This window comes from Meleagris gallopavo, chromosome 3, assembly GCF_905368555.1.
Source record: "Meleagris gallopavo chromosome 3, MGAL_WU_HG_1.1, whole genome shotgun sequence".
In the NCBI taxonomy this organism is placed as follows: Eukaryota; Metazoa; Chordata; class Aves; order Galliformes; family Phasianidae; genus Meleagris; species Meleagris gallopavo.
Window position 1 is genome coordinate 48045801 of NC_139406.1, and position 23771 is coordinate 48069571.

At 38.6% G+C, this 23771-nt stretch overlaps 1 protein-coding gene and 1 long non-coding RNA gene across 3 annotated transcripts in view; one reads left to right on the plus strand and one right to left on the minus strand.

The window, feature by feature from the left end:
* The window catches only part of MIB1 (MIB E3 ubiquitin protein ligase 1), a 71121-nt gene that overhangs the window by 24245 nt on the left and 23105 nt on the right, over positions 1 to 23771 (plus strand). For both annotated transcript variants that reach the window (XM_085220875.1, XM_085220874.1), the window contains exons 7-12: positions 1299 to 1482; positions 1756 to 1900; positions 3345 to 3478; positions 4459 to 4566; positions 6987 to 7184; positions 9656 to 9807. In XM_085220875.1, coding sequence (XP_085077001.1) covers positions 1299 to 1482; positions 1756 to 1900; positions 3345 to 3478; positions 4459 to 4566; positions 6987 to 7184; positions 9656 to 9807 — 921 coding nt within the window. The remainder of the gene's footprint in view (positions 1 to 1298; positions 1483 to 1755; positions 1901 to 3344; positions 3479 to 4458; positions 4567 to 6986; positions 7185 to 9655; positions 9808 to 23771) is intronic.
* LOC146544698 (uncharacterized) lies at positions 13233 to 19238 on the minus strand. Its single transcript, XR_014882455.1, has 2 exons — positions 18380 to 19238; positions 13233 to 17137 (listed from the first exon to the last, which is right to left on the minus strand). It is a non-coding gene; the product is annotated as an uncharacterized LOC146544698 (long non-coding RNA).

Consider the following 23771-nt stretch of genomic DNA (forward strand, 5'->3'; position numbering starts at 1 on the left):
TAGGTTAAGAAAACTGGTGATGAATGTCTTTGTTAGGAATCTCATCTAATAGTATAGATACATTGACTTGATCTGTATCTAGCTTTTTTTTTTTTTGATCAATGGAGTGTTAGTTTGGGTAGATGTGAGGCAGGAATAGGAAGCGTTGGGGAACTTGTTGCCAAAACAAAAAGATTTCATGTTCTGTTAGCTGCTTTGATGCTAACAGGGTTTAAACACAGCTGTACTGATAGATATGAGCTGATATGTCCAAATGGTTTTGTCATTTTGCTTACAGGTACTGGTTTTCTCTTTAAAAAGCAGCCAGTGAGTAGGTCATTATTTCAGTTCTGCCTGGAGACTGACCTATTTAATTTGTCCCAAAAGAGCTAAGAATCATTGCTCTTGATGAACTTCATGTGGTTAGTGATTGCTCACCACTCTAATCTACTTAGAAAGAAAAAAAAGTATCAAGATTAATATCTGTCAAGATTAGTGTCAGCATGTTCAGGCTTTCCCTCTGGATATTGCTTGTAATATTGCGAAGTAATGCAAAAATCTTTTTTCCCAACTAATAGGAGCCATAGGGATGCAGGTACCATTCTGTCTGATAATTGTGGCTATAGAGGCAATCAGAGGAGCTAATCTATATTGTTTTTTTTTTTTTCCTTGACTTTCATCAGTCACCTGGTGCTTCTCAACCAGATCAAACAGTTGAATGCAAGTCAATCCTGGAACAAATTACATGTGAAGTGCAGACTACCTTATTAAATACTGGAATATAATCAGACATAAAAACAGCTAAATTTCTGTAAAACAATAAAATTGATAGTGGAAAAATAGGATAGCTCAGTTAAATTCGACCATGCGTTTGATTGGAGAATCTTTTTATAACTCTGTGTTGCATCTTCTGACTTTGGAGAGGAGGGGCAACATCCAGAGTTCTTCCCTTGTTGTTTCTTGACAGTACAGTCATTTGTGAGAAACTTAATCTTTCCCATTCCAATTTGACTCTTTCTTGCCCTGGAAGAATAATAAAAAAAACTAATTTCAAGAATATTAAATTGTCATGAGCTGTTAGCTTGTAAGACGTTTCTTGTTTGCTTCAGTAATTTACATCTCTGAGGATGGCAGTATTCAAATGATGAGCAACGTTCACTCATATGGGCAAGAAGTAGTTAACAACATCTGCTGCAGCATCAATTTACGGGAAGGTTTAGGCATACAAGCACAACCTTATCCAGTTTATTTATTCATATTTTTTAACATTCATTTCATTTCCCAAGTTTAAAACCTACTTGAAATGATTCTTTGTCTAGGTGGACGTTCAATCCAGCTGTTCTCACCAAAGCCAATGTTGTCCGAAGTGGAGATGCTGCTCAAGGTGCGGAAGGAGGTACTTCTCAGTTTCAAGTGGGTGACCTTGTTCAAGTGTGCTATGACTTGGAGCGAATCAAGCTTCTTCAGAGAGGTCATGGAGAGTGGGCTGAAGCAATGCTTCCTGTAAGTAGCTGTATGTTTGGACTCAGGGTGATTAAACTTGTGTAATATTTCTGGTTATGATTGTTAATAATACCTGGAGGCCATGAAAGTGTCAGAGAAAGTATATTTAACCAAACCATGTTTAATACTTGCTTAGCCTGATGAAACTTAGCAAGAAGGATTAGCAACTGTACTATTATACAACTGATTTGATACAATTTGTTTTCTGTAATGTTCAGATATCTAACTACTTTATTCTTAGTGTATTTACTTATGATGTTTCCTTCATTGCAGACTTTAGGTAAAGTTGGTCGTGTCCAGCAGATCTATTCGGACAGTGACTTAAAGGTAGAGGTTTGTGGGACATCTTGGACGTATAATCCAGCAGCTGTCTCAAAGGTGGCATCAGCAGGATCTGCTATAAGTAATGCGTCTGGTGGTAAGTTTAAATAATAACCAGTAATGTATGTGTGTCAAGTACTTGTGTTAATCACAGAATTGTTACATACAAACTCTGTACCAGTATTTAAGGTTAATAAAACTCAAGACTTGATGTTTAGCTACTCCAATATTACTCTTAATTGGGAGGTGGAAGGAGAAGCTTGCAGGAGGCATGGAGTTGTTTATAGTTGTTATCTTGATAGATGCAGAATCAAATGTGTGATTCTCTTTGGCTACTGCAAGTATATCTTTGGAGACCAGCTCTGAGGGCTTTAAAGCTGGAGTGGTTAGAAGAGATGTTAGACTGGAATAGGCTGTAAGGCATGAAGAGAGTATCACTGGGAGAAGGAAGCAGCACATTTGTTGTTTTAAGTGGGTTGAAGATAGCAAGTGTAAATGAGGGATCTGTTGTAAGCAGTAACTTACGTTAGCATTCTTAAAAGGTTTCTTGTCTTAAAACTTAATCAGATATACTTCGGCTAATCATAGTGGGAATTTCTTTTTTAGGCTACATAAGCACATTTCAGTTCTGTTGAACCTGCTTATGTTCATAGAATCGTAGAATGACCTGGGTTGAAAAGGACCACAATGATCACCTAGTTTCAACCCCCTGCTTATGTGCAGGATCGCCAGCCACCAGACCAGGCTGCCCAGAGCCACATCCAGCCTGGCCTTGAATGCCTCCAGGGATGGGGCATCCACAACCTCCTTGGGCAACCTGTTCCAGTGTGTCACCACCCTCTGTGTGGAAAAACTTCCTCCTAATATCTAACCTAAACCTCCCCTTCTCAGTTTAAAATCATTGCCCCTTGTCCTAAAGTGTTAGTGTTCATCTAATACTGATGGCAGAAAGATTATCCAGTACAAATTTTGTGTTCTGTTGACTGTTTCATTAATTGGTTGTACTAAATCGTCTTTTTTCTTCTTTGTCATAGCTAATTGTTTTTTTTTTCCCCTTCACATATTTACTCTAATGTCATGAAATCTTTCTATATAGGCTTTTAGACTTTTTCATAGGGACTGTGAGCATAGATACAGTGAATTTTCTCCTGAAAAGGAAAAAAAAAATAGAAAAAAGACACACTATGACTATGATAATAGAAGGCAGGAAATAGACACAGTTAAGATAGAAGACTAAGAATCCTGATACATTAACATGGAAATCTGTATTTTTACCTGCTCCCCCTCCTTTCTGTATTTTGTGGTAGATGAGCTATTTGTGTTTTAAAAAAACCCCTTCTGTTCTGAAATACTTGATGTGACTGTCTCAACTATTTAAAGGGATTAGGGTTCAGGATTTATTCAAAACCCTGTAATTTTAAAAGTGGTTTGTGTATTGCTAGTTACATGTCTTTAGAATTGTGACAATCTTTGCTGTTGTTTTTCCTGTTCTTTTGTGGCTAGAATTGTAGTCTTAACTGTGGTCTGTTTAATAAATGTAGAGAGACTGTCCCAGCTATTGAAGAAATTATTTGAAACCCAAGAATCTGGAGATCTCAATGAAGAATTGGTTAAAGCTGCTGCCAATGGAGATGTTGCTAAAGTGGAAGATCTGCTAAAGAGACCAGATGTGGATGTGAGTTACTGGGGGTCCTGTAATGCTAATGGAATAGATATCCTTAGGCAATCAGTAGCATGCTTGCATAGAAGTAATACGCCTTGTTCCAGTGCATCATCTCCCATTTGTTTTCCTTTGAATTGTGCAGAGTGATGTCTGAAATGCTGCTTAACACCCTGTTTCAGTGGACAAGTTTTGTTATGCTGTCTGCTGTGAATAAAAGTGTCTTCAGTCCTATGTCTTCCAGAGTCAGGGCAGAGAGTTAAACTCTCACAATTAATGAAGGGTCTTAGACTTTTGTTTTTAGAGAATAGAAGGAGGGAGGGTAATTTTGGATGAGTGGATTTTTGTTTTTTTTTCCTCTATGTTCGTAAAGTAGATCACCTAATCTCTCTCAGATACTGTTTCCCAAATTGTTTAGTCACATTACTGTGTAATTGGACAGAAAATGTTTAATTACTTGATTCAGGGAAAATGTTACAAAATCACAATCAGAATTTTTTGTCACTACAACAGTAGGTATCCTTGAAGGAGGAAGATTAATATTCATCAATTCCAATGGCTAGTTTGTAGCTCAAGATTATGTAAAGCATGATATTCTGTTCAGATTGACTTTTGTTGTTGACATAAATTAGAAAATGAAGTAAAGTATAACTTAGAGCAGAGAACAGACATCATTATGTGGCCTCTTTTCAAAAGCTTGTCTTTACAGAGGCCCAAAGGTAATCTATATTTTTTACTCCAGCTATCATTAAGATCTTAATGTGTGAAATAAATGCTGCTGCTTTCCTTCAATCTAGCTAATGCTATGAAAATAAGATAGAGTAGACCTAGGAGGAGGTGATGTCAAAAAGGCAGCTTTCTAAAAATAGTTCATTTGCTAGCCTTGTGTTGTGATTCAGTAATATACTCTGTTTTCTAAGACACTTGCATGTATGCAGTGTCTTGTAGGGGTATGTGCATCTTGCAAATTATCTCAAAGTGTTAATTGCTTCCAGGTAAATGGACAGTGTGCTGGACACACAGCTATGCAAGCAGCTAGTCAGAATGGCCATGTTGACATTTTGAAGTTGCTTCTGAAACAGAATGTGGATGTAGAAGCAGAGGTAAATGAAATATTTCAAATATTTTTTTGTACCCTTAAGTTTTAAACTACTTACACACATGAATAGCATACCTGTTGGAGTTGTTTTCCTGCAATAGTTTGTAAATTCTTCTGTGTTTATTTTAGTTTGCACTACATACAACTATATTTCTAAGCTTCCTAACATGTTTCTTCCTGATGACAGGTTAACTACTTTTGCTTTTTTGATTGGTAGATAGCTATTAAAAAAAAAAAAAATAAGCAGAGTAATAATGGGTGTAGAAAAATTTACTTTTTTTAATGGTATGTAACCAGGTTGCAGAGAAATGAATCGGTCTACTTTTTATACAGATTGCTTTTCTTGGACACAGTGTGGCAAAGTGTTTTGTGTGTTTAGTATAAGATGTGTTGCTTTGTGCTTAAAAGCTAGTTATGCTGTGTTATCACTGATGAAATGATACATTCCTTGGTACTGAAATAATTTTTGTATTCACTAGTACGTCTTTGCTTCGTAGAAGTTTTCTACTTAAATGGCAAAAATGACAGATTTGATGCAGTACTTTGTTGCTGTGGACAAAATTATGTGAAATACCTTCATTTTAGAAGCAGTGCTTTCGCTGTAGTACACACCCTGCATTGTTGTTAACTAATCTGAGCTGCTTTTTGTCTGTACTATGGGATCCAACCTGCAGCATTAATCAAATTGTGGACTGATACTTCAGTGGTGTAAGGAAGGATTAGATGCATTGCAGAGGGAGGTCAGAGTGTTATCTATGCAGCTTTGAGATAAGGCATCTTGTAATCATCTATCTGGTAGGGTTGTTAGTGTTCCCATTATCTCAATCGTAAGAAGGTTCTGTTGGTGTTGCCTCCTCTTTGCTTAACTCAGCTTAATTCTGAGTTCAAGTGGCCTCTATTTTGTCAGAAAAAAATTGTTACTGACAGTTTAAGAAGCCCGCTATTAAATAGTAACAATATGTAGTAGCTTTTTAGTCCACTGAAATGAACGAGTATCAGTTATATTGGCAGCACTGACAATGTCATGTCCTTGGCGTGTGGAGAAATATGGTGCTTTTAGTATTTTGGTTTTGTATTGAAAACATTAGATTTATTTTGTCTTAGGAAAAATGCTTAACTAGTTGCTAGCTTTTTCTAGGTATATTAATAGACTACTATCTAGCAATTATACAGTGTAAATTAGCTCCTGAGATTGTGCTTTTTTTTAAGCTTACTGTAAAAACTAGTAGATTTCTGTAAATCACTGCTCATAAAAGTAGGAGTTCCATATGTTAAGATTTTGTGAAATCGTGGTTTTGTCTCAAAACTGGAATATGTTTAAACTGTAAAATATCTAATAAATTAAGTGGGATTTCATCAGCAAGTATCTCAGAAAACTCTGTAGACTGTAAATATGAAAAAGCAATTTACCACCTTCCTATGAAACTGCTCTCAGAATGAAGTAAAACAATACTTGGCATGCTGATGGTTAAGTTTAATCTCATGGTGATCATTCTAACTGGATGAGGAATAGTGAAAAGTTGCCTTTTCTGATCCTTTACTACACTAAACACAACTTTGCTTCTGAATTTTTAATCTTTTTCTGTTGCCAAAACTAAATCCTGCAAATGCTTAGTGATATCTCACTGCGCACGTAAGTTCAGACAAGCAACTAGCTTATGGGAATTACTATACCATTGAAATCTCTTATGTGTTCTATTTTCTTTTTGCTTTTTTGCTTTTGTGTACTCTTGCTAATGTTAAAATTGCTTGATTGATATTTTGTTGATATTTTCAGAGGTATCATAGAATATCCTGAGTTGGAAGGGACACAAAGATCGTGAAGTCCAAGCCCTCACTAGTACAGTCCACTCTTATGGATGTTAAAACAAACCTAACTAGCAAATTTATGACTTTCATCTAAACTGAGAATGAAGTAATGAAACTGAGACAAACTGAATTGAATCAGAATTTTAATGCTGTGAAACTTCATCATAGAATCAGAACTTGCATTTAATTTTAGCTTCAATCTCAAATTTCCTTTGAAAACAATTTATAAACTCAAAGTTAAGATACAATAAGCCCTAATATATATTAAGTAAGTTATATGAACAATTCTCTGGTCTTTTTCCATGATTTAGAATTTGGCAGTCCCTGGATTACAGAATGGGTTATCCTTAGTTACAGGGTGGGTGATGTATTGTGTTTTTGTTTGTTTTTGTTGACAGTGGTATAGCATTTAGTACTATATATTGTAGAATGCATATTTCTGTACACAGATTCCTCATTCTCTATTATTCCTTTATGATTTGGTCAGTTCTTTTATTAGTTTAAATAATCTCAGTTCCATTCAAATATCCCGTTCTTCAAAGAAATTTTCATGGTTCTGTTTAAATTCTTCTTGAAATGAAGTGTGGAATATATAAACTAATGTTTCTACCTTAGGATAAAGATGGAGACAGGGCTGTCCATCACGCGGCCTTTGGCGACGAGGGTGCTGTGATTGAGGTTTTGCACCGAGGCAGCGCGGATCTGAACGCTCGCAACAAACGGAGGCAGACTCCACTTCATATTGCTGTCAACAAAGGTCATCTTCAAGTTGTGAAGACTTTACTGGACTTTGGCTGCCATCCTAGTCTCCAGGTAATGCAGATGTTAAATACCTAAAATGTGAATCTATTCTACTTTTAGCATTTGAAGCATGTGGATGCTATGTATAGATAATAGAATAATTATGGAAAATAGTATGGAAAGGAATAGACCTTGTGAAGTTCTCTCTCCAATCTTCTACCCTAATGTGACAGCTGTAATAGAAATGCTGTTATTGATTGGCTTTCTAAAAAGCTTGATAAAGGCACCTGATTTACTCAGGCCAGTTCATGTTAGTTGATATTTTCACAGACTGTAGTTATCTGTGATTGTTAATTTTTTCCTCCAAATTCTTGTTCTATCTAATCTGCAGCTGTTTGCAGCTTTGAATTTTTCTTTGGATGTTGATACTGTGGAATGTTTCACTGAAAGAAACCTTTTTTCCCCCCCAGAATTGACCTATCATTGATACAACTGTTTAGCCAAATTCTCTTTTAAAGCTCAGACTTTTATCTAAAAGGTCATGATATATGGGGCCTTGAGTTCCATAATTACACAGGCAATTTTATCTGTAATGAATGTGGTGGAAGCTGTGACATATGAGTGGAACCTCCTGTTGAGAAGGTAGAGGAGAAACCTGCTGTCAAATAAGCAAGCATCCATATTCTTCATGAGCTTAATGCAATCTCATGCAGTGCATTAGTAAAACAAGTCAGAAGAGGTTTGCAGTAGAAAGAAGCAGCTGTAATGTCCTGGTAAAATCAAGACACGTTAATAATACATCTACCATCTTGCTTTGTCATCATGTCAAAAAGCAGTAAATTTTTCAAAACTGTATTTTCATGTAACAAAAGTAAAGCAAACTTAAAATTAATGAATATATTGATTGTCTATCTGCTTTTACTTGGCTTCGTGTGTAGACTCTTCAGCTTGCTGAGCCTGAGCTGTCAGCCAGCTAGTGTTCATCCATACCCTCCTTAGTATTTGTTGAACTTTGGATAAGTAAAGAGTATTTGTCTTGAGTTTAGTCAGGGGTGATAATGTGCATCATTAAATGATCTGTGGGTAGCCAAAGTGAATATCTCTGACTTAAAATAACAGAAATGCATTTGGTTTGAAAAATTCAGTAGAATGGTGCTCTGGATCTCTACCTGGAAAATAAAACTGTCATTGAACATAATGAACTTTCAGATCCTGTGCTAACGGGCAAATGTGAGTAGGTGAGTGAGTAGGTGACTGACTTGGTGGATAAGAGCACAGAGTAGTCAGATTGAGTCACGACTGGAATTTAAGTGCCCATCGCTCTTCTACTGAAACCCATTCTCTGTGTAAACAGAAGCATGTTAATTTGTAAGCAGTAAATTCAACAAATACCATCAGTTAGACTAGATAAAAGCTGCATAGTTAAATTCTAGCAAACTGGTTCGAGTTTTTCCTTTATTTGACACTTTCTGTTTGTCAATTTGTGATTCTCATGGTAAAGATTCAAAAGATTTGTTTTCATGTTAGATTGTATTGCTAAAATATTCAGTTCCTGTGTTTATCAGTTAATAGTTGAGTCAGTGACAAAAGTCTTCCTGACTTATATGGTGTTAAAATTTTACTGGAAGCATAAATCTGGAAAGTTTGCTTAGATAGCAGCAAATAAGCATAAATGGATGTGTTTTCTCACTGTTAATCATAGGACATTCCTTTTTAGCCCAACCATTTGGGTCCTCCAATAAGTAATGTACAAACTACTTTTAGGAAAAAGTAGTATTTCCCCTTATTTGGGATATTTGAAGAATAAAATGGCAAGCTAAAAATATAAATGATTTGTCTTCAATTTAATTATGCAATGAAATCAGAGAAATATTTTCATTTTCCTTGTGTAATGTAATCCAGTATGAGCTATAAGAAGTTTAAAAGCTTAATATTGCTTGTGAGATTGGCCTTTGCTTCATGGAAAATGATGTGCTTTGGTTAAAATGGCAGATGTGCCTAAATTCATTACTCGGTCTGCATTTTATTTTTTTCCTTTTCTTTAAGCTTTTATTTCCTATCATCTTTTTGGCATTATCTTTTACGTGGTTAATTTACTATCTCAATCTTCTCCATCATCACTCAGAATTCCCTGCCTTTTCCCTGCCTGGCTAATCTCTGTTGTGGTGTTCTTGTTACTGACCTTCTGTTACTCAGAAATGTTAATTTGGGCATCTCATTAATCCAGATGTGAGATACAGGAGCTGATATCTACACCAGTATCTCCAGCGTTGTCGCATGCAACGCATGCTTAAACTCTGGTTTGGAGTTCTGGTAGCTGGGTAATCATAGAAAACTGGGAGCCCATGGATGGATCACCTACTCGAGTGTTTCTAAAACCAGAATAAGAGCAGAAGCACCATGCTCTGAACTCTACAATATAGCCACACTTCTAGAAACAAAGACCTGTTTTGTGTAGCCAGTTTTTCCCAGTGATATTTACGTGTTACTTTTTCTTAATGTGGATGCATACAGAAACTGATGCAAACTGTTTCTGGTTTCAGGATTCTGAAGGTGATACTCCACTCCATGATGCAATAAGTAAAAAGCGTGATGACATCTTGGCTGTACTGTTAGAAGCTGGTGCAGATGTTACTATCACCAACAACAATGGCTTTAATGCTCTTCACCATGCTGCACTTAGAGGAAACCCAAGGTAAAGATTTGTTTTTAAAAAAATATTTTCTCATTTGTAAGAGAAAGACAAGTGCATAGAATGTGGAATAATGCTATTCTTTCAAAAGGTCCTTGAGCCTGCATATAATTGTGTTTCTTAAATTTTGATATTGCTTAGATAGGAATTGTTTCTAATAGTAGAGTAGCCACAATTGGTATGAAACAGCTAATCTGCTGCATTCAGTGCTGTGTTGAGGCAACTCTGGATCTCTGTAGAAGTCTGTAAAAGTTTGCAAATAGGCTTTTACAAGTGAGAAGTTAAGTAGGATCTTAAAGCATTCGTAAAAATGCTTCCGTTCTTAAATGTTGGAACTGGGGAAGGAGTTTGAGTTTTTAGAAACACTTGAGTGATTTCTAAAGATACTGTGTGGTTATGAAGTGATAGGATTGTTGGATCCAATCCCCTTTGCTAAAAGAAACGTGATTTTGTTTCCTCAAAAGCACGTGTAGAAGGAATTTCTTCTTTATGTAACAGGTTATTCTGAAGAAGTTAGATTTAAGGCATAATTGGTTTTGTGCCAGTTGCATACAATGCATCTGTTTTGAATCCTCAGTTAAGACAGTTTGCAAAAAAAATGATTGTGTTGGTAGAGCTTCATGGGAGAACTTGCTGGTTGCTTATTATGTTACGGATAAACTGATTTTCTTGAAGGCTGTTACAATAACAGGACTTTAGTTTGATATTGCATGGTGGAGAATTGTCTTTGCATGAAGAAAGTAATGTATATGCTTACCTGTTTACTGCTAAATTTTGCTGCTTTTCAGTTGAATGAAGCTAGATGAATAAGTACATTGTGTATGGGAATAACATGTGGGTGAATGTCTTAGCATATAGCTATCGAGCTGATAGTCAGAAAGTAAATATGAGCGTTTACATATGTAAAATGAATGGAATCACTTAAGTTGAAAGTTGTGGTTGGGGTTGATAGGAACAATAACTGTATTTACAGCTTTCTACAGTGCCTGTAACAGGTCTGTAAGAGAACGTTTTGAGGATGTTGTGAAGAGAGCATATTTTTGGCAAAGACAGTTGTTTCACAAATGGGTAACTTAACCCATTTAACATGAACTCTCCATATTTACATTAACAGCGTTAACCAGGAATACTGTGTGCAGTCTCCAGTTACCTGGATTGGATTCTTTTTAACTTCTGTGTTACTTTCCTTAGGCTCTTGTCACGGTTGGTTTGCATGAAAACGATCTCAATATGAAATGCAAGGAAAGTGTATGGAAAAAGAGCTCTTCCTAGGGGTATTGGAGATTTTTCTGTGGGTGAATGTTTTAGGAGCTACAAGATTTTTCTTTGACAGAGAGATCAAAATTGGAGCTTAGACTGGTTTGGTTTGACAGCTGGTAGAACGTGAGGCATAATGCAGTTTTTTCCCTGAATCCTTTCTTCTTTCTGAAAGTTTTTACTTGAAGAATAAAAAATATTTCCAATATTAGTGATTAGAACCTTGTGTATACCTCCCTGCATATGTGTTTTGACTATTATCTGAAAAGGTTTGCTATATAAAGCAGTTAAGTATCTACTTTCTGGTCGCAGCTGTGCTTGATACCTCTGAAGCAGGTAGACAGAGAGAATCTTTTTTTCTACTATGAAAGTTGATAGGTTTTTTTTTTTTTCCCCAACAGAATTAGGCATTTTACATATCGACCTGGGAAGAAGTTAATGGAAATAAAAAGATTTCAAAAAGCTTTCTTTTGTGCCACTCCTTCCACACATCCTCCCCCAGCCCCAATCATAATTATTTGATTCATATGAGAGTTGAGTTCTGCTTTCATTTAGTCTTAAATGATTATCATTTATTTCATTATGTTGATCTGTAGTTCTGCCACTGGCTTCACTCCAGATGAAAGCAGATTTTTTTTATATTAGTCACCTGTTCTTTCTAACCTGATGTAGAACAGTAGATACTACTAATCTGTTAAATGCACTGAGCACAATATATTTAAAGTACTGTTAAAAATAATACTCTGAATTTTACCTTGTAGCTGTTATGGATCACAAGCAGTACATTCTGCTTGAAGCTTTACTTAAGCACTTAGTTGTATTTCCTAATCTAAGCTTTCTAAGCTGGAGTTTGTGTGGCTTGAAGCTATGGTGCCATATATGGAATAGACTGCACTAGACTCCCCTTAAGGTCAAATATATTAAACATATAAATAATTATTATACGAATGTTTTGTTTTCATTTAAAGTACCGTGAACCTTTAAGCTCGGCAGACTTTGTCTCCTCAGTGTTAATGAGATTTTTCAGAATAAAATTTGAATATACTCTACAGATCAGTTCTGTTTCCCACGTTTTCAACTTCTGGTTATGTTTGATCTATTCACGTACCTGTGACTTTGAGTTTTTCATCTGAAGATGAGACTGTGAAGTGTGGGTGTATTATATATCCATTGCCCCAGTTAGATGGAGATTTGCATTGTATCTTGTGAAAAGAGCTATTCACACTGCAGTCAGCATCCTAAATGGAGGCTGCTTTTGGAGCTGACTTCTCTTGGCACATGTACTACTAGTTCCTCAGACCATTCTTAGGAACTGAAGAACTATTCTTTAGGTTAAAAAAAAATTGGAATAAGATGCAGCTTTTACACTGCTCTTTGATAGCAAGCGGTTTGTCAATTCTGTGTTCATAAACTAGCAAATAGGAAATAGTGTTTCAAAATGGAATTGCAATTTCCCCCCTAGTTGTTATATTATTTTTCATAGATCTGTCCTTTTAGAATGTGCAGATGGCTTGAACTGGATGGTAATGGAGTTTAACTGATGTGTTCTGTGAGAGTTAGGATTTCAGCTGTTCTTAGTATCTCAGGAATTTGTAGTGTTTGGTCATGCAAGTCCTCAAAGAGACAAGGTCTGGAATAATCAGAGTTGTAAAATTGTTTTCTGAAATAGTAAAAGCAATCTTTGCTTCCATATTTGCTCTTCAGACAATGTAGTTTGAAGCTGAATGCTTCAAAATATATTAAAAAAAAAAAATTTAAAAGCATGCTCTTAAAACCATTTACTATTAAGTATTATGTCAGAAAATGCTTTGGAAGAAGACTTTTGTTCAGATTGGTGTTGAGAAGGAATATAATCTCCATGGGCAGACCTATAATTAGATAGCCTGTAGCTGCTGAGGTCAGTGACAACTTTATCTTTAAATAGTAAATAATATGCCCAGATAGCATACAAGACAGCAAATAGAGTTTCTACCCAGGGGTGTTGCTTCCCTTGTGCAATTTGTTGTATTTTTTTTAAAGGAGAGAAGGGGATGAAGGACAATGAGGGATAACAGAGGTGTCCAGAAAGTAGATGTGCTATTGCAAATACTGTTCATTTTTTATCTTCTTTTGGGGGAGATCAGTTCTGTTAAAAGTGCAGCAGACTTGAGGAAAAATACAGGAGACAATCAGTCATTGGAAAATGTGTTTATTTCGCTGTTTGCCTATCTTCAAAAATGTTTTCAGGTCAATTTGCAACGAATATAGACATGATATTAAGCACCATTAGCTGTTTATTTACAGGTACAACCTTGAGATTTTTGAACTATGGAATTCACTATACCTGTTACCTTCTGTCTTCTAAGTGCCTGGAAAAAATTTACCCTCTCTGCAAAATTATTCTGGCTTAGCGTCTAGCTTTAAATATATAAAAAAATCCTGTAGTGATCAATGCATAGCTACAGCTGGTTGAAGGGGACCAAATCCATTGAAGAGGTGATTTGGTTCCATTTTACCAGCTTTAGCAAAGCATTGGAGTGCAGGAAGGTTATAATTTAATAACATTTTTAAGACCCTTGAGCATATGTGGACTGTTCACAAAGAATGTGTGGCTTTCTCCTGAGTTGTGTTTTGTTTCTAGTCATTGCAAATTTCCATTATGCCACTTCAAAATTAAAGAATTTAAAGATATGTGCCAGTGAGGCCTCATACATACAGGCTTGTGTTTTCCTTGCCTATTTCTTTGAGTCTCAGCTCAAATTCTAGTTGCAGTATAAACTGTTCTTGATCTGCAATGAAATTCTAGGGTAATGACCAAAAACAGCGTGCTTTCAGGTTGTACTCGTAGAGTTCCTTTGCCTCTCAATGTTAAGCATTACTGGAGAGAAGGTTTCATTTTGCCACTCCCTACCCCCTTGGTTTTCTGGCAGGTTACCCTTTGCAGCTGCTTTAGTGCTGTACTTGGTTAGCACCAGTGTAAATGTCAAGTGCTTTCAATTCCATCACTATATCTCTGGTTAGTATTAACTTTTTAGGAACGATTACATAATATAGCAAGACAGATTTTTTTTTTCTATTTGATTGTATATGGAAATGTTATATATCAGGTAAAATGCAGTTTAAAAAAAAAAGATAAATCTGGGATTTAATCTTTTTTTTTTTTTTAATTCTCCTAAACCAAGCTTCCTTTAATACATGTGCATATGCTACCATGGCTTTTTATATGTTGTGTGCTGAATTCAGTGGTGTTTTTTTTTTTTTTTTTTAATTTAAATGAGCTTTGACTGCAGTGGGAAATAGTAGACAAAAGTTAGTTGGAGCCATTCACTAATAATGACTGCATCAAGTATAGTCTGCATCTGTTTGCTGCATGGTCTGATACTGGTGAGAAGATTTATGTAAATATATTCCCAACACCATGCATGCTAATAGAAACATAGCAGGTGTGTCACTTGGACTTCAGCATTAAAGATGGTTATAAAATTAGTTTCTATTTTTACCAGTTATACAGGAACTGTTTTACAGATACAGCTGCTCAAGTGTGCTTTTGGATGGTAATACAGTTGCATGTAGTGGCCATATCGGGACAAAAAACGGCCATGGAAAAAAAGCCGTGTAGCATTTGATAATGTCAGCATCTGTTATCCCTGTCAGTCACACAGTTGAAATGTTTGAGTTACAACTGTGTCAGCAGATGCCCAAAGTTCAACGTGTGCTCAGTTAAAAACCGAACAGCTGATCTAAGTGATGGATGTGACATTTCAGAGTGACTGGATATGTATTCTTAGAGCTACGCTAACATGAACTAGCAGGAAGCAGTGTCAAGGTATAATTTTAACTTCTGTGTCACTCAGAACTGTCATTTTGTTTCGGAACAGTGCTGCAATGTTACACAAAGCAGAGGAGAAAGAACTCGATATGATGACTTGTTACCAAAACCCTCTCTAAGTACATTTGAGATGTTAAAAGTTTGAGTACACAGTGGAGGCCAAATCAATTAGTGCGGAGGGCAGGAACTCTTCAGTAGAACAACTGGATGCTTAGCAATTAACCTCTCTGTAAAGCTGGTGGTAATACCAGATTACTTCTGTGAGCATGATCAAGTTCAGTAGCATCACTCTGTTGAGAATAGCCACTATGGTTTGATTGTTTCCCACTATAAACTAGATTTGAATTTGGATTTAGAGATGCTGGTGTCTTTGTGCCACAATATATGCCTGTAAGAAAAATGACTTTTTAAAAAATGTTAAGCATTTCATGTTAGCCAGTGGTTCTGATAGGAGAACCATTCTTCCTTCTTTCTTCTGTGGTTCTTTCTTCTGTGTGTTACTCTTCAGTGTTTCAGGCAATAAAAATAGCAGGCTATGTATAATAGCTATTTGAGAATTATTTGAGTATTTTAAAAATAAGGTTCTCAATCTAAAATTGGTATGTTGCTTTTTGGTTTTGTTGTTGCTTTTTTTTTTTTCCCCAGACATTTTAGTAAGCAGATGGATAGAGTTAGGATTCTTAATCTGGGACAAATGTGCCTGTTTCTCATGAATGTATCATCTAACTGCTCTTAGAAGACTGTTTTATGAATAGAATTGCTGTACCAGTGGGCTGAGAGTATTCCTCTGATTTTTCCCTATTCCTGAATTTAGTATTGAGCCTCTTAACTTAGGGATGGTATGCATTCGCATATTTTAATTAATCCTGGTTTTAGAACTTAAACTGTTGTGGGACTTTTTTCCAAAGCAGGTCTCAAAATTTCCAAGGTGTTACAAAATGTTTGCATGGCCAATTTTCTTAAATCCAGATTTAAAGTAAATGTGGTTAATTTGAAATGATATGTAAGGTAACTTAGGTGTTATTTACCATTTGTGTTTTTTCCCTTTAGGAATCTGTCAATAGTTTTAATCTGCTGACTAGCAACTGGGGGCTAGAAATCTCTGTATTGTCACTTTCTGTGCATAAACCAGACACAGCAATTTGTACTGAAGAGCTCAGTGAGCATAATAAATGCTGATTTGGAGAAAATTCTAACTTAAATGTTATATACTAAATGGTAGATGTCATTGCACTTAATGTACTTCTGTAAATCTTTTTCTCTAAATCACAGCCTTAATTTCTCATCTGTTTCTGCTAATGTCCTGGTTGCAGTCTGTAAGTTAAATATTCTGTGGTAGATACAAATTTAAAAGGTGTCATTGTAAGTATACAGAACTTGCTGCGATCAGTAAAACAATGGCTTGGTTAAATGAGATGTGTTTTGGTAATCGGGCTTTTAAAGTTTGCTTAGGTTCTATTGTATGAGGTGTACTATAATCATAACTTTTGCTGATCTGAATTAGCATGTTGAACTGCTTGTTCCCAGCCTCCTTGTGGGTTTTGTGTTTACAGCTGATGTTCTGTTTGTAATCCAAGAAGAACTTTCTCAACCCACGTATATAGTCCCTTAACTTAATGCTTTGTGAGTTGTTACTAATAAGTATGTGTTATTTAGGCAATATCAGCTGACCCTTAGCCAGTTAACTTGTCACTTGAATGTCATTCAAATGTGGGGAAGCACACTCTTCCCAACAGCTGTTAGTTTCCTCTTACTGGTCGTTCTGTGCCTGCCAAAAATACATACTTCTTTACATTCCATAGCATTGTATGTTCATATGGGTACATAAAGAAGTATGTGCTCTGAGCAGGTACTTGTAGAGTTGCTCAACTATCTGTCAAATGAACCTGAAAAGGACTCTGCTGCTTACTGGTTCTTTCATTAAGTAAAATTCAGGGCTGAGATTTCTTTGGGAGAACAATATTACAGTTAAATGATGATAGAAACTCCATCTTATCAATCTAACTTAATTTAACAATGCAATTTACCTGTGCAGTGGCTTAAAGCCAGTTATAGCTCACTGCTCTGATGGCACTGACATGAGAAGTGCGTATTCAAGCTTCTGCAGCTGCTTGCTGTTCTGAGCGACCAGGGTTGAATGGAGACTTGAATCACTGGTAATTTTGCAGGATGTGTTCTTGGGATTCGGAGTTGTATTCCACTGCAAAAGTGCCAGCTTTCTCTGAGGTCTTCAGGCATACTTCCACATGTGTTTCTTCGTGTAGGATCCTGGAGGGAACCACAAGCTCAACCAATACAGCAGTTAGAAACTTCCTTACCCTCCCCAGCCCCACCTTCCTGCTTCATACACCCCGTGTTCTGCAAACTCACTGCAGGTTTCTGCTGTAGCTGAGAGTTGTCTTAAAAAGTGGATGCACGTGTGCCAGTGGTGGTCCTGCTTATCTCAGGCATAATGGCATGGAGTTCAGCAAACAACCTCTAACTGCTGCGACAGGGTTTGGATTGTCAGGCCCAAGGTCACATGTGACAGCTAATTCCTATTCAACACTTCTACAGAACAGGGTTGCTTTTCTTTTTGTTTTTGTTTTTTTTTCCCTAAATTGGCACTCACCTGCTTCAGTGAAAGTGCTGTTCACGCTTTAAATGTTATGAAATTTTAAAAGCCCAACAACCCCAGCCAAACCATTAGATCAGACTCCGCTAGGTCTGGAAGTTAAACATTAGGTGTGTTGGAGTGGTTTGGCTCCAGCAGAGTTGTCAGACACCGCTTGGGGCTGCTTAAATTTGGTTCAGAGGTTCACTGGGGTTACTGTGAGGAGTAAGCTTTCTTTTTCCAGCATTAGAAGGTAAATGGCGTGACAGTTAGTAAATGTACTAGTGGTAAGGCAAGCTGAGAGCAGAGGTAGTACAGATTTCTGCAGTTCATGGCAGAGCTGTAGTGCAGCTGGCAGAGAGCAAATCAGCTTGTGGCAGAAGCCGGCACAGCACTGAGAGCAGCAATGCAGCAGCATCCTAGTGCTGTAAGTAGGTTGTTCCCTCGTGCAGCCGAGATGAAGCACCTCTGTGTAGCTTCAGAGCTCTGCCCAGCTGTGCTGGTGGCTTTTTGTGTGGTTGGTAGTCCTTTAGTTGTGGTTTGCACAGGAAAACAGGAAAGTATCAGTGAAACTAATGCTGTTTGCTGAGCAGTTAATGGTATTGCGGTATCTGAGTTGATCTTCTCCAGCAAGAATTCTGCCTGACAAGTTGGGCTTTCTTGCTAGGAATTTTGGACTCGTGGTGTTTTCTTTTTGCCTGTTCTTTACACCACCAATGCATGATACTCCACCACACTCAAACCAAGCTGCTCCTAGAGCAGAGGGATTAATCACAACTTTAAAAAAAAAAAAAAAAGAAAAAAAAAAGAAAAACACCAACAAAAAAAACTCCATCTAGTAAATAAGTCACACATGCAGAAAGTCATAGGCATCCTTAAACGTGCAGAACACGGCAGGCGGTGTGGCGGTGCGTTACCTGAGCTCAGGGTCATGCAGGCTGGCAGCGGTGCGGCCGTGGCCCGGCAGCTGCCATCTCACCTGCCAGCTTCTCGGGCCGGGCCGGGCCTGCAGGGTGCGGTGAGGTGCGGGGCCGGCGGCACCTGCTGCCTGCGCGGTGGGGGGGTGGTGGTGGTGGAGAGGTGGTACCTCACCTCACGGCTGCTGGGCTGGGAGCTAAGAGTCCAAGGGTAGGTGCTGGCAAGCCATGAGAAGGTGGGCTTAGATGAGAGTAATCACGGGCAAAAAGGAGGGGGGGGAGGGGAAGAGGAAAAAAAAAAAAGCCCAAAAAGAAAATCAGCCCCCTCCCCCAAAAAAAGTTGGGAGTCTCTTCAGAAAAAAATAAAAATAAATAAATAAATGAAGGCAGCGATCGTCTCCCCCCCTCCCCGCAGTGGTGGTTCCTTCTGGCTCCCGCGGCCGAGCCCCGCATCCTCCCGTGACCGAGCTGCGCTCCCGGGGCGCGCCGCTGCAGCTCCGTGCTGCCGGAGCCTTTCTTCCTTCCTTCCGTCCGCAGAGGTCAGCACCCCGCCGCCCGCACTGCCGCTCGCGGGCCGCAGCCCCGCCGCCGGGCTTTATAGGCGGCTAAGCATTTGAAACACGCACAGCCGGGCCGCCCGGCTCCCCCGCGCCTCGTTCTTCCCTGACCATATTTAGTCAACCCTCGCAAAAAATAGCCTCCCAGCTGCCGATTGTCGATCCGGGCGCTCTCCTGCGCTCCGCCTATCGATTGAGCGGCCTGCGGGTCCGCTGCGCCCGGGGAGTTCCGCGCCGGGGGAGATCCGCGTTTCCAGCCCCGCCCGAGGGCAGCGAGACCCCGCGTGTGGCGGCCCGAGGGGACCGGCCCGGGGGGTGGGGAGTGGCAGGAGAGTCCGGAGGGCAGCGAATTCCTGCGCTGCGGTGTTCGGTAGACCTGCGGTGTTCCATGCTAAACTAGGGAACGGATTTTGAAAAATAAATGGAGGTGTGAGGTGGGTGCTGCTGTTCTGTGGAGAAAGATCTAAGGGAAAGGAAGAAAAGATAGCAGCCCAACCCTGAACAGCGCACTCTGTCAGTCTGATTTTTGTGTGTATACAGAACTGGCCTCTAACTGCACCAGTGCAACACATGCAGAACAGAAGAGTGTATTCATCTCTCTATGAATATCTGCAGTGTTATTCTCTGAAGTGAATAAAATAACTGACATATATGACAGAATACGGAGCCCTAGTATTTCAAGATTTTCTTGTTTGCACAGCAGTCTTTACATTCCTTGGGAGCAAGAGTGAAAGTGCTGAAGAGTTTCTCACTCTAAAACTAACCATCTCTGTGAACACTGACGTAGTGTGTCGTTACTCATCCATGTAAGCTCAGCACCTTGAGGTGGGTGATGAGTGGCAGAGCCCTGAAGGGACGCTCCTGGATCATGGTTCGCTCATTTCCTCCCCTTTTTGTGCAGTCTTTGTCCCCCAGCTGTGGGCACCCACTTGTCCCATAGTTCCTGTTGCAGCAGAGCTCTCTGGTAGAAGTTGCATTTGTTTCCCATTGATTTCAAAGTTGTGCTCTGAAGACTAAATTGATGTTCTACTAATATAGAGTAGATTTTTGTGATCCCTGTGTATTACATACCTTACTGCTCCTTTAGTTTCATGCTTATTGAACTGAAGTTCTCAAGTGCTGAGAACTGATTGACAGTACTGAAAAATGAAAGGAGGAAGCAGCCTCCTTGCTTAAACACATGCTAACTAAGTGATCTGATGGATACGAAATGCTGAACTCTGGTTGTGTGGTGATCAGTAGCGCCGCTCACAGGTGCTGTTCCACGTGTCACTTGTTCTGGGGATGCTCCTTTCCCACTCCAAGCACAGCTGTCCGTGAGCTGCTGTGAGCTGGAGCAGTGGGCTGCCTGGCCTGGAGCTCTGTGCTGACGTGTGCTGCAGATCATAGCGCTGCCAAAAATAGTGCTGTCCCGCTCCTGTGTTACTTCTTGCACTGTGTTGGTACAAATACTTCTTTTGGCTCCTGGTGAGCAGGACTAGAGTAGTAATCTGCACAAGAAATAATCCTACAGAACGAGATCGTTCTTTGTAGGTGCTGTGGTGGGAACTACTTTTATTTTCAAACAAATGTGATCAGAAGACAAGATTAGGATAAGTAAAATGTCTTGCTGCTTTTGTGTTTTAAAGTATATGTAAATATATACTTTAAAAGATGACTTTGCAATTGCAGCTGTCTTTAAATCAGTTTCGTTAAGTGTTGCAGATATAAGAGGAAGCATGTGAACAGGTTTGGCTGAGCAGGGCTGGGGATGAGCAGAGGAATGAGTGTGTGGGTGGGGGAGCAACAGTTCAAGACACAGTTTAATGTGAATTATCATGTGTGAGGAAGATGTTGTCACACTGTAACACTGGAAAGCTGACTTGAGGGAGGAGAATGGCAGGAGAGTAGAGAAACTTGTAGTAGGGTGCACTGAATCATTATTACAACCCCTAGAGATAAGGTTTCCTGATCAGTTTGCGCTGAACTAAGGCTTTGCTCCTGGGAAGGGCAGTCTGCCCTCCCTGCAGCTCCAGATCCAGTACTTCCTTGTTCCTATTGCTCACAGTGGCTCTGAAGTTGCAGTGTAACCTGGTTGAGCTCACTGATCTGAGTGAAAGTGAGTATACCTAGTCTGCAGTCTGGCAGTCGTTTCAGTGACTGTTTATGCAGCGAACATAATGCTTGCATTGGCAGAGTAGAGGAAAGTGGGACAGTGTCTTTTGATAGCAACTTAAATTAAATGTGCTTAAGCAGATGTGTAGTCTCTTTTTTTACTTCAACATATGTATCTAATCTCTACCAAAACAAACATAAAGCAACCAACCTTCCCCTTTATCATGCTGCATGCAATCACAACTGCAGTTGGTAACAGAGAATCTCCTGCCTAGTTTTTCTTTAAACAGGATAGAAGGATGGGTTTGCAGCACAGAATGTTAAACCTCAAATCTTTTCTATGCAGCAATGTAGTAGTTTCATTTTCCTTGTAAATATTTTTTACCTTGTAGGTTTTACAAATAAAGCCTTTATTATATGCAGCGTTCTAAGGTAGTGCTCACAAAATCATAGAACCACAGAACATCCCAAGTTGGAAGGGACCCACAAGGATTATAGAGTCCAATTCCTGGCTCTGCATAGGACCACCCAAAATTCAAACTGTGTCTAAAAGTGTTGTGAGCAGCTGTAAAAATTCTGTAAGAAGAAATACACAAGGAAAATTATGTAGGTCAATAGTGAATACTATACTGTATGTTCAAGCCATTGGTCATGACACTGATGACTGCTTTGTCAGAAAATTCATGCTGTTGAGTTTGTGTTCTGGTACACTTCATTATTTAATATGTGTATGTTAAGCCATGATTCCAGACTCTCTGAATAATAATAATAATAATAAAAATAAAAATAAAAAAACAACACTCAAAAAGCATATTTGAATGGCAAGGTCAAATTAAAGCTGTAGATGGGTGTTTCTTGTGCCAAGTCACTACCAGCTGTTGGAACCTAGATGATGATCATTGTATTGGGAGGATAAGTCGGACCAGAAGGTGGCAGTTCCAGAGAAAACGTGAGTTATGGTGGGCTTTGTAAGTTACCATGCCCCAGCAATTGAGCTGGGGAAACAGCACACACCTTGATTTCTGCCCATGCTTAGACTTTCTCCTTCCTGTTTTCACTGAGCAGGTGTTTAGCTCCTGTGAAAGATGAACCCCCTTCATCCACTTCAATGCTTTGCAGAAAATTTACTCTAAAAGGTTCACCAAAGTTTTTTCTAGAAAATTTCAAACTGAACTTGCACGAGATCATCCAACTGAAAAAGGTCTAAGATCATTATCAGCTTCCTGTTAATCTGCCAGTCATAGAGTGGCTTGGGTGGGGAGGGACCTTAGAGAACATCTACTTCCAACTCCCCTACTGTAGACTAGCTAATGACAAAACTTTTCTGATACAGAACAAACAAAAATAGTAGTTGGCATAGCAGTGGCACAAATTTGGTGTCTTAATGAGGCTTTTAAATGTTTATCAGTAATCTTTGAAGCTATTCAATTAGCCGTATAATCTGTAATAGCTGAATAAACTGCAGATGATTATAGTCTGAAGCTGATTTCGTAGTTACTCTTAGATTTGCTGATTTCTTAATCCTTTGAATACAATTACAGTGAAAGCAGCCTGTATTCTGTTTTAATGTATGGAAAAGGAAAGCAGATTTTCAGGACCACGTTGATGTTATGATCCTGAAAACAGAATAGTGTGATTCAGCTTCCTCATTAATACTTTATGTGGATTGGTGAATTAGGAATTGCTGTGTAATTGGCATGCAACATTAATTCACTGAGATGACTTTTTATGGTACAGTGCATGCTTGTTTCAGTGAGTGCTGTTCTGAATGATAGCCACTTAGCCAAGTTGTCAAAATTTTGGCAGCAGCTCTAGAAAATTCTGATAAATAGAACAGCAGTAGCAGGAAAGCCTGCAACGTGAAGAGCAGAGTTTTGTGCACTGCAAGAAGCTGCCTCTCTGCTTGTGGGAAGGAGCCTGCAGCCACTGAACTTCTTACTTAAAAGAGTTTCCCATTTATGGCGTATTTATATCTTGCCAATTTCTAAGGTGTCATGTCCATGAATCCATGCTTCCATCCTGCTGCCTAGTAACTTGGTGCAGTCTGGATCAAAGAGAAGTGTGTGGTCTCTAACTTGCCTAGGCAGAAGAAAGTGAACATTAATTACTCTCACTCCAGCGGCTCACTGGGAGAAGTAATATACATGTCTATTATACACAGAAATTATCTGCTTTTTTTTATTGGTCGTATTGTTTTTTTTCAGTTTTGTAAAAGTATACAGATGAGCTCTCTGGTAAGTATTTGCACAAAAGTAAGGTGTGGTTGTAACCCTTGGTTGTTTAATAGTTGAACTTTAGAAGAAAATCTCAATGGCCTTTAAAGCAAACTAAGTAGGAAAAGAATTGAAAGCAGAACTGGTAAGGTTTGTGCTCTTGCAAATATGAGGATGAGTGAGTTTTTTAATATCATACAAGATATTACATTGTCAATTTTTAAATTTTCTCTCATAGATGAGGTGTTAAAGAAATAATAATAGTATTTCTGAGGCATACTCACTCCGTGGTGCATCTGTTTACGTGAATGTGCTTTAAATATTATTTTGTTTTGTTGAAATCTGTTGAGCTGGCAGTTCCTTATTTTGTTGCAGAAGACAAGGACATAAAATACAATCTGAGTTGGTTAGGGTTATTCCCTGCTCAGTGACCAGAACTTTGGAAATAAGCCAACTATATTTAAAGAGCAGCTTGTCTGGGTGTTGTACCTTACCACGGCATTCCTGAAGATGTAGTTGCAGTTGTGA